Source organism: Spinacia oleracea, chromosome 4 (assembly GCF_020520425.1).
Source record: "Spinacia oleracea cultivar Varoflay chromosome 4, BTI_SOV_V1, whole genome shotgun sequence".
Lineage (NCBI taxonomy): Eukaryota > Viridiplantae > Streptophyta > Magnoliopsida > Caryophyllales > Amaranthaceae > Spinacia > Spinacia oleracea.
Window position 1 is genome coordinate 59,586,172 of NC_079490.1, and position 17,152 is coordinate 59,603,323.

The following is a 17,152-nucleotide window of genomic DNA, read 5'->3' on the forward strand; positions in this document are numbered from 1 at the left end:
TTAATTTTATACATTATTAGTTATTTTGAAGAAATAAGTTTTACTAAAATGAAAAAATTTATAACTGAAAATTAGATAACTTTTTCTTATATATGCTTAACTTTTAAGCATTTTGAGTTAACTTTTACTCCGGTGTACAATATTTATTGTACACCCATTGTAAATAAGAATTTGTGTTTCGAGGCTCTACCTCACACACTACTCAGTACAGTGATACATTTTAATATCTAAGAGCATCAATATTAGCTATCTCTTATCCCCTCTTAATTTTTCTCTTTCTTTAAGAGTTAGCTCTTAGATAAAATGTGGTAACTCTTAGCCTCCTCTTATTTAGAGGTTGATTGAGACATCCTCTAAATAAGAGGTAGCTCTTAGAAATAAGAGTGGGGTTGAGGTGGAGGTTTGTGTTTGTTTTGTGATTTTTATTTTCTTTTTAAAAAGGAAAAATATGTAAAAAGGTAGTTAAGAGGTAGTAAATAAGAGATAGTCTATTTCTTGGGTTTTTTGATGGATAACTCTTATTAAGAGATGGTGGTGATGTGGATGAGAGAAGGGACTAAGAGGGGGCAAATAAGAGTTACCTTATAATTGATGCTCTAACCCTTTACTAACTCTTTTGGAGTAGAATGCTCATTATTTTCTTGTCTCATGATTATTTGAATTTGATGTTCCGGGGTTATCTCAAATTGCTTAAAATTTCACCGCAACCACGATAATGGCAAAATTTGAAAGAGTGTGAATCGTTGACTCCATGTGTTGTGGTTGGAGAAAATTTTCCAACCGACTTTGGTTCAACCAACTTTTTGTCATTGCTTTTGAAAAAAAAAAGGCTATTTTAACATTGAGTAGCAGACTTGTTGGTGTTGTACCCGTTTTTTGACAACTTGTGTGAGTGCACATATAGATAAATACCTCCATAAGCGTAAATAATACTCGTATTTGGATTAGGGTACTACCAAGTTTCTATCATATTTACAAATGAGTTGGTCTGGGTTTAAACATAGTATACCATACCAACTTTAAGCAGAGAAGTATGAGGCACATTTAGGGCAACATCTGGTCCCCTACAGTTGTTGCTTAGGAAAGCATACAAGATATTGATAGCAAATTTGTTCAAGATGGAAGATGATTTCTTGGCTTTTGCATACGAATGACTGAAAATGTAGGCTACACCTGATTCCCTTGCTCCTAAGATTTTGATTGACTCGTCTCTAAGACTAACATTTTCCAAGTTATCGAGGCTGAAATCCAATAACTTGACATGGTCCTGGTATTCTACCATTTGTGTTGATGTATTAGCTTGTTCCATAATACCATTGACGGTGTCACGTTCTTCTTCTGTTTCTACAAAATTTATGAGCTCAGATACCACTCTGTTCTCAAAATCGTAGTTCTCCTGTAGCAAATCCTTGTAACCAAACTGAACAACACAGCGGAACATACCATACTCTTTTGGGCCAACCCTCCCTAGAAGAAATCTTTCCTCTTCTGCAACATAGGGTATGTGTACAGATTTAACACACACGATAACCAGGATCTGGTGAAATGCTGGTAGATTTGTAACAAAATGTCCAAACACAGCTGGTACTCCTGTACCTAAGTTGGTGCATAGTAAACCAATCCCTGGCACCCGAACCATGCCCAAACTAGGTCCTAAACTTACTAGCTGGTCTACAGAAACCTTGTTCTCCATGTCGAATCTGTGTTTCTTTAATGTTCCATAGTTCCATACATACATTACCACCATTAGGATTGAAGATAAAGCAAGAGGAATCCAACCACTCTCAGGAACCTTGAATAGGCAAGCTGAGAAATAAAGGACTTCTATTGATCCAAATAACAGTAAGAATGATACTGCAGTTATTATCCTCTTTCTCCATACAACAACCATAACCAATGCCATCAAGCATGTAGTCACCAACATCACCGTTGTAACTGCTAGACCTGCAGTTCAGTACACCACCCACTACAAGTTTTAGTCATAATCAAGCAAATGTCAAAACTTTCACATAATATAGTTAGTTCAGGGATACTCCCATTCCTACCGTACGCATGACCTATCATATTTGTATCTCTCAACCCAATTGTTACAGCTAGACATAGGCACATCAGCATCCAATTCACCTCTGGAATGTAGATCTGTCCATATATTTCACTTGAAGTATGAACAATTTTTACTCGAGGAAAGCAGTTCAAAGCGCAACACTGGCTTATGATTGAGAACGTTGCTGTTATTACAGCTTGGCTTCCTACTACCGCCGCAAATGTAGCCACTACGAAAACCGGCCAGAATACTGGTTCTATTGCAAAACAAGATGGAATAAAACTTTAATAAAAACAAACTTTCAAATCTGTGAGATTTAAACAGCAACATTAAGTATATTTAACCTGGAATAGCTTTGTAGAAGCTCCTCTGAATGTCTTCATGATGACGAGACAGGAAGGCAGCCTCACCCATATAAGCCAAAACCAAACAAGGGTAAACCAGAAAAGTAAATGCTATCTGGAAAATGTCAACTATCAATGTGTTACAATCCCTTCACAAGATATGCAGGAAGTGCAAAACAGAATGCAACAAATACCTTAATTGAACAAGCTGAAAAATGGCCCAAATCAGCAAACATGGTCTCCACACCTGCAATAAAACTACCAGGATATCATGTTTTCAGTAGGTCTTTTAGAACAAGTAACCAAACCATGACCCAGTATACAAGTGATAATACCTGTAATAGAGAGAACAACCCCTCCTAAGGACACCCATCCTGCCATGCCTGTGTGTCTAAGCAGCTTGAACATATAAACGGGAGACAGTGCATTAACAACGCCTGGATTCCACCTTATAATATTATAAACACCGATGCTGCTGATACAAAGGAGCCATGCTAAAACAATTGGTGCAAACATGAAAGAAACCCTATGTGTTCCATGATGTTGGAGAGAAAACAGGACTACCAAAATGATGCAGGAAACCACAACAACATAATCTGCAAAATAAGATATTATTTGTCAGACAAAAAGCACTGTAAATTTCATTGCAGCTGAGTTGCATGTTTCTGAAACACTTAAGTAATGCCTCTCTTTCTTCCTTTTTTTTTTTTTTTCCCCTTTGATTTGTGGACGAAGTAGAACTTACTTTCATGAAGTCCCGTGAATTTTAGACGAACTCCAGACACTGCTGAAAGAACTGAAAGAATATATGATATGCTTAGATGATCATCAAATGAGTTAACATAATGCAGAACGATCACGAAAAATGGACAAAGAAACAGGTCTCACTATTGTTTCCTTTGTTCGGGGCTTTTCAGACTGTCAAGCTATGTAAGATTGATTAGCAGATAGTAAATTACTTTAGTAGGTAGACTGAAAACTATTGCTCTGTGATTGGTGGTATAATGCCATAACTAACATCTTATAAAAAAATAATGAGATTACACTTTGATTAACATCTGTAATCACTTGTCATAATTAGACTTTGCTAGAAAATTTGATACGAAGCTTTAAGAAAAATTGTGATAAGCTGACAGGACTGGATGGGCAACAATAGGTTCCAACAAAAATAAGGAAACTGTTACCTGATATTGCTGGTGTGAGTACACCATCACCAATAGTCATACATGTTCCCAGAAAAACAAAGATGAGCAACGCTTTATGAAATCTTTCATGCTTTTCAAATGGTAGCTTGAAAGCAGAAGTCCTTGCTGTCTGGTCGGATCCCTCAATAGAATATATTGCAGATAACTTGTCATCATTAGGAAGAACACTAAGGTTTGCATGGCGGCATAGCAATGAGTACAAGGCAAAAGTGCCGCCTGAACACAAGTGAATAACTGACATAATCATTAATCAATATACACATTACAACAGTCCATCTATGACAGACTTGATGAAAGGTTTTTCTTTTAAAAAAGATTAAAAAGATAAAAGAAATCTGGAAATGCATAAGCAGCAATAATAACCCTTGACAATGCAAGATAGTTATTTAAACGATCACCTTCGCCATTATCGTCTGCTGACATAACAACAAAAATATATTTGAAAAGAGCAACCAGTGTAAATGTCCAGAATATGAAGGAAAGCACCCCATATATGTCTTCATCGTCTTCACGGAGGCTTACTTTCTCAGAGAATGTGGTTTTGTAAACATACAGAGGTGAGGTACTAAGATCTCCATAAACTACTCCAAGACTCTGGTATGCCAAAGTAAGCACAGCTGAACATGAAGCACGCTTGATGCTCTGAATCAAAACGCCGATAGGGATGTTAATTTACCACCATTTTTTAAAGGTTTCCAATGGAACTATACAATAGATTACAGAAAACTTTGTTTAATTACTTTGGAATAACTCAGAAAACTTAACAACTTAAATACACAATAAAAATAAAAATAAAAGGTATCTGGAATCCCAGACAGATTCAAGTATCTGTATCTTACTGTGAATATCAGTTTTAATCCGTAAATACTGCTACGTATTTTGATTCTTAAAATTCAGCTTTAATCAATTGTACTGCACGTACAAAAAATACTAGAGAATCATAAAAAATGAACTTTAATTCAATTACAATCAGAAAAAGTCCGTTTTAAACACAAAAAATAACTTGATTGCAAAACATGTGAAGAATAAAAAGGGCCTAATTAAAATATGCGCAACCCCACAATTTCCTCTCAATAAGTCATATGATGATATGATATGGAAAGTTGGTCTAAGAATGCAATAAACTACCTAATTTTCTCCCAACTTTAACCAAAATACACTAATCTCCATATTTTTCTCTAATTAATTTCTGAAAGAAATAGTTACAATTTATTGGTTCATAATCACTACATCAATATGATGATGATCAACGAGGGAGGAAACTAGTTTTGATTTGCATTCGTATATATTTACTTGATTAAGGTAAGAAATAAGTGATATGCAACATGCTGGTTCCCTAGACCCATCAATCAAAATTTCTCGGCCAACCCACGTTGTAAAAATTGGAAAATCTTGATATGGGAATTTTTTTGATGTCCTTTATCCAAAAGTTTACTTGATTAAAAGCCATTTTCTCGTCATAGGTACCAAATACAGATATAGTTGTTACGTTCACACATTCCCCGTAATACTATGACTATTAGTAAGTAGTAACGTAGACTATTAATTTCGGAACCGAGGAGCCAAATGCAGCAGACCGAACCTATACAGACATTGTAGACTTGTAGAGTGAATGACCCATAAAGTTAAAGGCAACAGACAAGTACAATGCAGATGGGGGCAAGTAAGAAAAAGAAACACAAACCTGATGAGAAACACCCTCTTCAACTGATTCTACAGAAGACCTTTGGTTCATTGTTGATGCCCAGTTTTTAATTAATTTATTAAATACATAAAATAAAATATACGGAGTAATAAATATTGTTTTTTTTTTTTTTTTGTAATAAATTTGACAGGCAATTAGTGGGAGAAAAAGAAGAATAATATATAGAGAGAAAGCAAAGAGATGGGAAATGGGAGGAGAGAGAAAACGGGGATAGAAGAAGAAGAAGAAGAAGAAGGGGGAATGTGGAGTGTATGAAGGAAGGAGTAGCAGTGGGCAGTAAACAAAGGGATGCTAATGATGTGTCCCTCAAGCCTCAAGGGAGTTGGGCAACGCATTCAATGCTCTCTTTTCTTTCTTTGTCATTTCCCCTCCTTTTGTTTTTTATTTTTAATTATTTTTGCCTCCCCTTTGGCCTTATCTGGATGAATAGGGTTCTACTCAACCCGATCCGAGTTAACTAGACTCATTCATATCCCTACTCTAGTCAAATAAATACGGAGTAACCCATTAGTATTTGGTAGGTTGGTCCATCTTTTACTCGGTTGTGTTAGGGTTATGCAGCGCATATTACATATACACAGGGTCATATTTGTAATTAAACAGTTAAGTAGGGATCATGATATATTTTTGTTCATTTCACAATTGAAAAATAGGCAAATGTATCTATGCTCATTTGGCAAATGGACAAATATATTTTCCTCATTTTACAAATTAGTAACAAAGATTATAACCAATAGATAAAGGCCCATTATTAGTAATCTGGTTAGTCCGCTTCAATCAAACTTTATTAAGAACCGAGGAATAGAGGACAATGTGATAGTCGTAAAAGAAGTGGTTCATATATTAACAAAAGCTTATGACAGTCTGGAATGGGCTTTTATTAAGGATACTTTAATCAATTATAATTTTCCGATAAAAGTAATTGATTTAATTATGTGTTGTATTACTACTCCAAATTTTTTTGGTGCTTTGGAATGGAGAGATAACTCACGAGTTTGCACCAAGTAGGGGAATACGTCAAGGAGATCCGTTGTCGTCTTGTATTTTTGTTTTGTGTTTAGATAGATTATCGATGTTAATTGAAGACCAAGTGGAAAAAGGCAATTGGAAACCCTTAAAGGTCTCTAAAAATGTTTTGTTATCTCATGTTTTCTATGCGGATGATGTGTTTCTTTTTGGGAATGCAACATCTTCTAATATGGACACAATTATGAACACTATTTCTAACTTTAGTACTATGTCGGGGTTTAAAGTGAATATGAAGAAATCTTGTATTGTTTTTCCAAATAAAATGGGTCATAATGTTCGTAATATGCTAGCTACTCCACATGGGCTACGCATCACTACGTGTTTTGGGAAATACCTGGGTGTTGATATTAGGCCCAATAAATTAAAAATTAGTAATTACTTTGGTCTGTTAGATAAAACTTTGGATAGGATAAAGGGGTGGCAGACAAAACTTTTGAACATGGCGGGGAGGTGTACACTCATAAAGTCTGTGTTGAACACGTATCCTCTTTACAATATGCAAACTAACTTGTTGCCAGTTGGTGTGATTAATAGACTTGACAAATCTTGTAGGAAATTCTTATGGAATAAGGTGGATAGGACTAGATACTTGGCACGAATCTCTTGAGAAAAAGTGACTGCAATGAGTTTGGGATCGAGAGTTGGGAATTAGAAGGTTGAGAGAATGGAATTTGACTTTTATGGAAAAATTGGGATGGAACATGTTGACGTCACCGGATAAGTTGTGGGTTCAAAATTTAAAAGATAGATATTTAAAGAACAATACCTTTTTTGACAACATCTCCCGTCCTAGTCAATCTGCAATCTTGAGAGTTTTTTTTCGTGGGAGGTCACTCTTAGAAAAGGGTCTGATTACCGGGATTGGGGGATGGACAAACAACTTCACTTTGGTATCATCATTGGGTGGGGCAGGGCCCAATTTACAAACAAATTGATAAAGCTAGACACACCTGATTCTATAGCACATTTATATGTTTGCGATATAATAAAAAAAGGCACATGAAATTTGGACAGAATTAAACACTTACTTCCCGAGCACATAATCACTGATATTTTGGCCACTCCTTTGGAAACTCACTCAAAGAGTGAGGATTATATTAGATGGACTAAACCGGATGTTGGAAAGTTTAACATTAAATCTTCTTATTTCATGTTTCTCAATCATACTCTCTCTGGTCTTCAACCTGCTCACTCAATTTCTTGGAAATCTATGTGGAAGATCAAGGTACCTTTTAAATACAGAATGTTGTTGTGGAATTGTGTGCACCAAATTTTGCCTGTGGCACAATCTTTAGCCCGTTACATCAGCAGCATTTCTCCCTCTTGTACTAGATGTTATGTTCAAAACGAGGATTATTTACACTTCTTTCGTGACTGTTGGGAGTCAAGTATACTTTGGAATTATATTTTCCAACGACTTAGGATTACCAAGAGGGTGGATTTAGCCACTTTTTTCAGCTTACAATGGTATGATTGGATTGCTTATAATATATCCTTAAATATGGATTGGAAAGTGGTTTTTCGGTTGCCATTTGGCATATTTGGAGGGCAAGATGAAGGAATTATGTCCTTAGACATTTCCGGCAATTACTAAATATAAATAGGAATTAATTATGAAGATAATAAGTTAATTATTTTAGTAATCATATTTGCTTGCTAGAGAATAAATGTGATTAGCAGGACAATATTGATTGGACCTACAACTAAAATATATTAATCCTATAAGGTCACACATATAAGCATTAATTGGAATGGGCCCAAAAGGCCCGATGGCAACCGGTCTGTTAAGGGAAGAATGTTGGGCTTTAGTTTTGTGTTAACCTAAAACTCTCACATTATAATAGTTATAATGTCAGGGATTTAGGAATTACGTTCATTCAATATCTGACAAAAGGAAAACACAAAAACCCTAATTCTTATTCTCTAAACGCCGTACATCCCAAACAAAGCAAGAGACTGATTGTGATCGCTCTCTTCCGTACTAGCATACGTGGGATTCAATTGGTGCTTGTGGACTAAGTAGAGGAGCAACAAGTGGGGCTCTAACATCTTCGAAGTTTGCATACGAACGGGAGAACACGCTGCAAAGGTGATTATTCTTTCGACTTAATCTGATCTGTACTATTGTTATGCATGTGATCCTGTGATAGATGTTAGGAAATTGTTTCCTGAAATTCCGCTTTATGCATCTATATGTTCCTACACAAGAAACAGAGCTGTGTTTGATTAGAAAATGATCAAACCCTTCTCAGTGTTCAATACTTTTTATGTAGTTTATATGAAAACTAATTTAGCATTGCAGGGAAAAGGGGCATGAACTTTTTGCAGAGAAGTCCAGCTTGGAGACCACCTGCGCCTGGAGTGCCAAAATTGAATATTGATGGGAGTTGGCAGGCCAAAGATGTTGCTGGAGGGGGTGGAGTGTTTAGAAGCAAAACTGGGAGCTGGTATATAGGGTTTGTAAGCAAATATAATGCAGTGACACCATTAGCTGCAGAATTGTATGCTCTCATAGAAGGAATTCAAATGGCAGTGGACTATGATATTAAGGAGTTAGAGGTAGAAACAGATGCAGAAATCATGGTGAAGCTTCTTGGCTCTATGGATGATCAGTATCATCACGAGTTGGCTCCTGTCTTAAGAGATGTTGCCTGCTTAATGACAAGGTTTGTTTTGTTCAAGATCACACATTTACCACGAATGTACAACAAATTGGCTCACTCTATGGCCCAATATGCGATTACAATGGCTGTGGGTCATAAAATGTTTCTGAACCCACCCCCATTTACTGATCTAGTGTATCAAGGTGAGTTGCAGCAAGCAAGAAAATGATAAAGGGAGATGGGGGAGTCGCCCAAAGCACAAGAAACTTCTACAACTGTCATAGACCTGGAGGCACCTCCACATGTCGACAGAACATCATCGATGGTAACTCAGGAGATTTTGTTTGGTACAATCTCTACGAAGGTCACGACCAAGGTTGTTAATGTGGTGAAGGATGCAGGAGGACCACCAAGAGAGGGTTCCAGTACATGGGAGTAGTTGGTTAGAGTATTTTCCTCTCTTAGGTTGGATGTTAGTTATAGGTTGGACTGATTTGATTAAGGGAGCTGAGGGGATATCTTTTGGGTTTGTATTTTTTGGGTTTGTAGTCGAAAGTTTATAGGGATTTATGTTTTGTTTTTGTCGGGCTACAAATTTTTGGTGTTTTGCCCGCTTATCTTTTGTAAAACTTCAACGCTAATTAACTAGTAATATAATTCTTCGTTAATGAGTAAAAAAAAAAACAAATGGGTAATGTATGAATCATACTACAACCAAAATGTTCTAAAAGATTAACTCTAATTTAGTTCCTCGCTAACTTTTGTTAACTATAACAACTTCCAGTTATCCACAACAAAACAAACTTCAAAAAAATTGCAAAGTTGGACAAAGTTATCTAATGAAAATCTTAAACAACCTAATATAAATTGTGCTTCTAAATAAATATAAAATTCTCCGATTTTGACTTGTTTCTTCACTCAGATCTCTATTACTCCCTCCGTTTTTTCTTTATGTATCCATTTTTCAAAAAGTGGTATTTTTTTTTTTTTAATGTATCTAGTTTTGCTTTACTTATTTTTTGTCAATTATTTTTACCATCTTACCCCTTTTTTCATAATATTTACACATTTTCATTATCTTTCTCCTATTTTACTCACTATTCCTCATTAATTTATTACACTTCTCTTACTTTTTCCACATTTTTCTTACAATCCAATAATCACTCCTCGAAACAAAAGTCAATCGTAACGAGAAAATAAAATAAAAAACCTAGAGATTCTGTTGTACTTAACAATATACTACCATTGTTTCACAATGTATCATTTCTCATTTGGACACTATTCGTTGATCAACTTTGACAATCTTTCTTTCGCCATTCATTATCATTACCCCACTGCCTCAAAGATGCTCCCGCAAGAAGCAGGGTAAGGGGGGTCGGGTGTACGCAACCTTACCCCTGCAATTGTAGAGAGACTGTTTTCAATTGACCCAAAAGCGATAACGGGACGACAACGGGATGACCATCTTCTAATTCATGGAAAGGAAACGAATAGGTTTTAAGAGCCATTTTGATTTAGTCAATTACATCCCACAACCAAAAGAACAAATGAATCTTTGGCGCAATCGGAAATGGACAAATCTTTATTTCACCATTATGTAAGAAAGAATATAGTCAAATGAGATATTTATTAAATTCGTATCAACGCGGGGATTTCAAATATCAAATTTATATAATTTTGACTTTTACGCATTTAGAGATATTAATATACGAAGAAGCAAGTTGGAATATGTGCAAGAAGAAATATTGCGTATATTGTGAAATGGAGATAATATATATTTTTTTATAGCGGATGTATTTTTTTTGCTGTAAAATGTTTTTAAAGGGAAAATATGTGCTTTCAAACACTAAAAATGTGTTTTTTGAATGATTAAAAGTCACAGGGTGAATTGTCCAGCAACTTGTGTGGCAAAAAGACTGAAAAGGAAGCATCCTACATTCTAACTTACCTTTATTTGTTATGAGTCCTTTATAAAATGATTTCCAAATCATGAATAGATTTCAAAGTTTGATTAGTGATTAAGGAAGTGACACCAGTAAACATCCAACGTACTTGTGCAGTGCACCTTGTGCATAAGTCCAAGTACACAGCTGTGAAGCTTTAAAGTACAACCAGAGAAGTACATGAATTGATTTTCTTACATAAGCGTGCGCCCTGCAAAAATCTCACCAACTGCGGAATATACTCCGTAGTAAAGAAGGCAAATCAAAATCAACTTGGGTTAAATGTATTGATTAGGTAATAAATTGTTTATAACAGGTTAGATAAACTTTAAGATTGTTGTCAATTGTAGTGGTGTTATTTTCGAGTTTGATCAATTTTTTGGATCTAATTGCATTTGATCGAATAGGGGACCATAAGATTTAGGGATAATCCTAAATAAAGACATGAAAATAGTGATGAGTTTGTCTGGCATTGACTAGATTACATGACATTAATGAAAGAGGGACCATATGTTGGCTAAGAATAGAGTTGGTTGGACTATCACAATTCACAGTCCACACGTATAACTAAATGATACTACTCTGTAACTTTTTATTGACAATTACAGTTGACAAGCAGAAACAAATATGAGCTAGTCTAAATGATCAGAAGGAACATAATGGTGGTTAGATTAACATAACAGTAGAAATGAAGGTCGAAAACAGGGTTGGCTAACACATGCAACAGTATAGACTAGGTTGATCAAAGAGGCTAACACTTGGATCGTGACACTCAGCCCTTTACAGATAATAACCCCGTGGCCGTGAGTAAGGATGTCCTGATTGAGCTCAAGCTTGTTCAGCCTAAACCTGCAAATTCTTTGGGATGCAAACACTCAAACCCTTGTAAGGACCCTAACCTTAACCATACTGGTAATTCAGATGTCAAACTCGAGTTGCTGAGCCACAAACTAAGTATATAACACATTTACAAACTCAACTCAACATTGTATCAAACAATATCCGATTATCACATATTCACAATTCAATATAATTATTTCCATCGAATCTCACTCCATCCATGGGAGGAAAAATGCACCTAAGTTTAAATATTGTACAAGACTAATGGTAATATAGCGAGTAAATTAAATTATAAAAAAAAAAATGAAAGTTTTGATGGTTGGTTGGGTTTAAAAGTCTAACGTATCAACAGGTAGAGAAGTTGTTCTATGAAGAGAATGAGGGAGGATAGGTCCTCCTGTGTAAAACTTGTTAGAAGTGACCAAATTCTCTGGGCTACAACACTCACTCTGAAGCATTCGACTTGGGAGCTTCTTCTTAGCATGATTTGAAGGAAATTGAGGCGTAAAGTGCTTTTCCAATGCCTTCTTCAGATCCTTCACATCTAATCCTCTTTCCAATGGATGAAATGATATCTTCTTGTTTCTCTTCATATGGTAATCCTTTTCTGCAGCTAACAAACGTGTCTTCATCTTCATGTCTGCACTTTCATTTTCATCTCTCAGCTGTATTTCGTACTTGGTTTTCAGCCATCTCAACTCCTTCCTTGCCTCGTTCTCATACTCCCTTTCATCTACAATGGAACCAGAAGGGGAGTTGTATGGCGTCTGAGTTTCACTATAATTAATGGTATTCTCACAACTTGTTTGATCTTGTTGTTCAAAGGTTTCACCAAAATGGAAGTTTAAACTGGGTCGACGTTGATGATGACCCACTGTATCTGTATTTGCTATTACACCCGGATCAGCCTCTAATGGATAAGTTATCTCTTCAAAACGTCCACGCATAGAAGTCGATCCATGACTAGCACAACGAAGGAGTTGGATATTGCGGGGCCTGGGGCTACCAAAGGTAAGATAATCTGCTAAAGAATAACGCTCAATCACTGAATCATTATCATTGTTTATGCTTTCACACTCAGAGGCTTCGTATTCGTATTCATTTTCTTCTTCGTATGTACCCTTCTTCCATTCGGGGACTAAGGAAGCTATCTCGCAATCAATCATATCTGCTATTCTCATCATGTCTTCTTCCTTGATACTGAGTTCAGAAACCATTTCCGTAGTAACGCTCATAGCAGTATCACTCTTAATGTTAAAAGGGAAGTATATATTTCGTACTCGCCCTGTGCAGGAGAATAAAAATAATATAAGCTTCTTAAAATCCACTATTTGGCATAACAAAATTAAAGCAAAGTAAACTTCAAAACCTTTACCTTCTTTATCAGTAATTCTCAGTCTTAAAAAGATATCACCATTTGCTCTTTTCTTTCCCTTGATGCTGATGTCCATATCTGTCAAATCGTCATCCTCCAGAAAAGTAAATAGCTCAATTTCATTGGCTGCTAACTCTAGTGTTTGATACTCATGTTCATGATCAGGTTCATAGCCAACATAGTCACAGCCAGCATGGTCACACCCACTACTACTATTCATCAAAGACCTCTCATTTTGGTAAGGTGATTGAACCACTTGACTTATTTTGTCAAAATCTTTATCATCATCAATTGGCCTCAAATTATATCCCTTATCGTCGTTTTGCAAAAATGGGTGTTCTAGTAGCTCCTTCGCAGATAATCTACTAGTGACAGTTTCTAAGCATTTCTCAACAAAGAGGCGCACTTCCGGGTTCTTCACTTTGTAAAGAGCATCCGGCTTTTTCCCCTATCACAAAGATTTTCACTAATTCAATTAAGTTAATTCAGGATACATAGGTTTCAATAAGTAAACATTAGAGGGTGTTTTTAGGTTCTTACAGAAACTACTTTCTTGTAGATTTGAGCAGGATGTGTGCATTCACTATAAGGATAATCAAAGGTAACCATTTCGAGTACACACATCCCAAACGAGTAGATGTCAACTAATTCATTGTATTCCTCGGCATAAACCTCTGGGGCCATGAATTCTGGCGTACCTGAAGTAATAGACGTAGCATTTGAAGAACTAGGTAGCATTAGAGAAGAGAAAACCAATTGCCTTCCATCAATTATAATTTGAATAATTAATAATTGACACCCGAGAATCTTCCAACAGCAATCAAAATTATCGGTATAAATAAATGTCTAAATAATAGGATTCACTATTATTTGAGAAATAATGAAACCAAGATTAAAAGAAAAGGCAATCATTGGCATTGACAATACTATAGATAATTACCATCTAAAAGAATTTCAATAATTAAGAGGACAGCTCAAACTTACCAACACAACGGGCAGCATGAGATTTCCTCAGTATGGCAGCTAATCCAAGATCTCCAATCTTGACTTCACCTTGGTTCCCATTAATGAAAATGTTGTCACATTTGAGATCTCTGTGTATCACTGGAGGGTCATGACTATGAAGATACAATAGCCCTTCTAGGATTTGCCTACACCAATGTTTTACTGCTCTAATGTTAACCTTTTTATGCTTCACCCTATACCTATCATCAAACATTCCCCAAAAAAGCAAATCAAATTTTACCCTATAAGGAATAATACACAAATGAAGCATAGAATTCGACATTTACACTCCCTCGCTGCGTAAATAGAAGCTGTAAAAGTGTGAAACTTACTGTCTCAGAGTACCAGAGGTGAACATTTCAGTGACAAAATTGATGTTCCTGTTGGTAATGTCAACCCACGAAGTGCAAAACTTCATAATATTCTTGTGTTTTAAGGTTTTCAGCAGATGAATTTCACTGTAAAGCCTTTCGAGATCTTCAGGTCTTTGCAGAAAATCTGTAAGCTTAACTTGATTCCAAGCCACTTCAATTCCTTCATATTCATCAAATCCTCTGTACCTGCAATAAGCCAGCCAAATCAAAACATTCTAATTCTCTTTAGGAAAATGCAGAAAACTACCTTATAAAACTTAAGCTCAAATCAAAATATGCATATTAAGGTAAAGTCCTTGACAAAAAAAATGCTCCCTAAAATTAAGAATATATTTGTTTTTGCTAAGTAAGCTCAAATTCTTGACAAATGAGAATTTTGAGAAATACCAATTAAAAATATATGCAACTTAAGCTCAATTTATTAACAAATTAATGAAAAAAAAGATCCAATTCCCAGAATCGATTTTAGTGCAAAGATCAAATTCTTGAAAAATAAGAAATACCCAATTTCTAGAATTGGTTATTATGCAAATTCAGCTGGAATTTTACAAATAAAAAATACATCCTTTTATTTTTCTTGCAGATTGAGCTAAATTTATAGACCAATACAAATACCAAATTATCAAAACGATTTATTTGTCCAAATTAAGCTGAAATTCTTGACCAAAAAACACAAACAGAAAAGAGAAAATTTGCTTACACTATCTTAGATGACCCTTTGCCCAGAATTTCATTATACTGTAAAAAAACAAAAACAGAGAAGATTAATTAATGGGAAAATGTATGAATTTGTATGAATTAAAAAAAAATAAAAAAATAAACATGATTAAGAAAAAAGGAGACATACTCTTCCATATCTTCCAGTGGGATCAGTCTCAACATAATCAGAACAATCATCAAAATCATCATGATTATCAATTACAGCATTCATTCCCTTATAGTAATTTTCAACGATTTAAATAAACATTTATTTATTTGACAGAGAATTTTCCCAATTGCAAATCAATCGACATAGTCAGACTGAAATTAAATCAATCAATCTAGATGGGGAGTTGTTCTTAATTTTAATTAATCATATGCAAATAAAAAACCAAAAAAAAGGTTGAATTTCAGTGTTGTTAATTTAGTTTTATTTTGAAAGGACGATAAAAAGATGGAATGTAAGGGGAGAGAGAGAGAAAGAGAGGGTGATGGGAATAGATTCAAAGGAATGTGGGAGTGTATGAAGGAGAGGGGGTAGGAAATGCCAATGGGCAACTAAACAATGGTTGCAAATGATGTGTTCCCAATAGAGTTGGGCATCGCATTCAATGTTGTTTCTTTCTTTCTTTCTTTCTTTGGCATTTTACTTCCTTTTATGGGCTTTTTATTTGGTCTTATCTAGTGGATATGGTAATTAATGATTAATCGACGCAGCCCGATATTACCGTAATCGACCCAGCCCGATATCATACGATTAAGTTTTATGGTGCAGTCAATTTTTAGTAAGGTGTAGTAAGTTACAATCAAGTCTATTAAGTTTAATAAGTTTAGGTACTTCAAGAGATTTCAAATAAAGAGAACGTAACCAAAGGTAAAGATCCAAGCAAAATTGATCGGTCTTCACCTCTCTATTACATGATACTAGTGTTTGGGTGTTAAATTGGCTATCAATTGGGTCTGCTGCACAAAATCTCCACTTGGCTAACACAACATAAATCAGCTCTCTCTTAAGGCTATATGCCTCTGAAAGCCGCCCACAACCCACTTATAATAAAGCCCAACAACATTTATTATACAAACATTATAAATATGTCGCTCTAGCGGACATATCAAGGTACATTCATTTATTTTCTTAACACATACTTTAACATAGAGAGCTTTTTCTATTCCCGAACCTAATGCTTACATAGGATCGAAGGGGCTTTCCTTGGAACACCCACGAGGCTAGTTAATCTCACTTGTGTGTAGGTATTAGTGGACTACAACACTCAAGACCAAGTTAGAGCTTTCCACCACTACAAAAGGGCTTTCGGATTGAAGTCCATTGTTTCATACCCGGAACAATTTGACGCCGTCTGTGGGGAAGATACCACAAAGCCTTGAAAATCCACAATTTTCTTTGAAAAATGGAAAATCTTGACTATTTAGACACCAGATCTGAATCTGAGGCACCTGTCCACTCAAATCCGAGTAGCACAACGTATACTCACACAGTTGTCTCCCAACCTCCAGTTCCGACAAGGGAACAACTAGTCGTGGCCATGACAATAATGTAGAACTTCTTTGCACAAAACAAAGAGCAAACTGCAGGAAGTGACTGCCATCCTCGCTGAAGGGTTATGCGACAGCTGGATATGGAGCCCCAACCAAGCGTCCAACGTTTCAATTCTCACCGATCTCATCCAACAATGTCAAGAACTAGACAGAGAACCGACTGGACGGGCAACACCTGGAACTCTCAAGAAGTGGCCCGAAAACGTATGGAGTGGTACAAAAAGCCCACCACCCGAACCTTCCAAACCAATAGGACTACTGCTAGTCAGCCTACACGGAACTGAAGCAGCGTGCACAAAAGGTTAAGACCGTTAGTGCACAAAAGGATAGGTGATTCGAGCCGACCCACAGACCATCCAGAGTCAAGTAGCCGAGCTGCTAGGCGAGATAAGGCAAGGCGAGATCGAACTCCTAGCCCTCAACGTACTC

The 17,152-nt window shown here is 36.0% G+C and overlaps 2 protein-coding genes across 2 annotated transcripts; both read right to left on the reverse strand.

Annotated features, from left to right (window-relative positions):
- Positions 1 to 917: 917 nt before the first annotated feature.
- LOC110789343 (potassium transporter 1) lies at positions 918 to 5,618 on the reverse strand. The gene is made up of 9 exons (XM_021993999.2): positions 5,278 to 5,618; positions 3,992 to 4,235; positions 3,573 to 3,809; positions 3,134 to 3,184; positions 2,724 to 2,984; positions 2,583 to 2,635; positions 2,389 to 2,503; positions 2,046 to 2,300; positions 918 to 1,944 (listed from the first exon to the last, which is right to left on the reverse strand). The coding sequence occupies exons 1-9, from the start codon at positions 5,326 to 5,328 to the stop codon at positions 995 to 997; spliced, it is 2,217 nt and encodes a 738-aa protein (XP_021849691.1). The 5' UTR covers positions 5,329 to 5,618; the 3' UTR covers positions 918 to 994.
- A 6,241-nt stretch (positions 5,619 to 11,859) lies between these two features.
- On the reverse strand, positions 11,860 to 15,792 carry LOC110789342 (probable serine/threonine-protein kinase WNK9). The gene is made up of 7 exons (XM_021993998.2): positions 15,315 to 15,792; positions 15,168 to 15,205; positions 14,426 to 14,653; positions 14,073 to 14,293; positions 13,629 to 13,786; positions 13,089 to 13,536; positions 11,860 to 12,998 (listed from the first exon to the last, which is right to left on the reverse strand). Exons 1-7 carry the CDS (start codon positions 15,396 to 15,398, stop codon positions 12,043 to 12,045), a joined length of 2,133 nt encoding a protein of 710 aa, XP_021849690.2. The 5' UTR covers positions 15,399 to 15,792; the 3' UTR covers positions 11,860 to 12,042.
- Between the last annotated feature and the right edge of the window lie 1,360 nt (positions 15,793 to 17,152).

Excerpts from the sequence above, each read along its gene's own strand:
- LOC110789343 (XM_021993999.2), bottom strand. The coding sequence starts at position 5,328 with ATGAACCAAAGGTCTTCTGTAGAATCAGTTGAAGAGGGTGTTTCTCAT. Across the intron at positions 2,985-3,133 it reads ATTCACGGGACTTCATGAAA|ATTATGTTGTTGTGGTTTCC; the intron begins GTAAGTTCTACT and ends CTTATTTTGCAG. Across the intron at positions 2,504-2,582 it reads TTTCAGCTTGTTCAATTAAG|ATAGCATTTACTTTTCTGGT; the intron begins GTATTTGTTGCA and ends GACATTTTCCAG.
- LOC110789342 (XM_021993998.2), bottom strand. The coding sequence starts at position 15,398 with ATGAATGCTGTAATTGATAATCATGATGATTTTGATGATTGTTCTGAT. Across the intron at positions 14,654-15,167 it reads AAAGGGTCATCTAAGATAGT|GTACAGAGGATTTGATGAAT; the intron begins GTAAGCAAATTT and ends GGCTTATTGCAG. Across the intron at positions 12,999-13,088 it reads GAGAATTACTGATAAAGAAG|GGCGAGTACGAAATATATAC; the intron begins GTAAAGGTTTTG and ends TCTCCTGCACAG.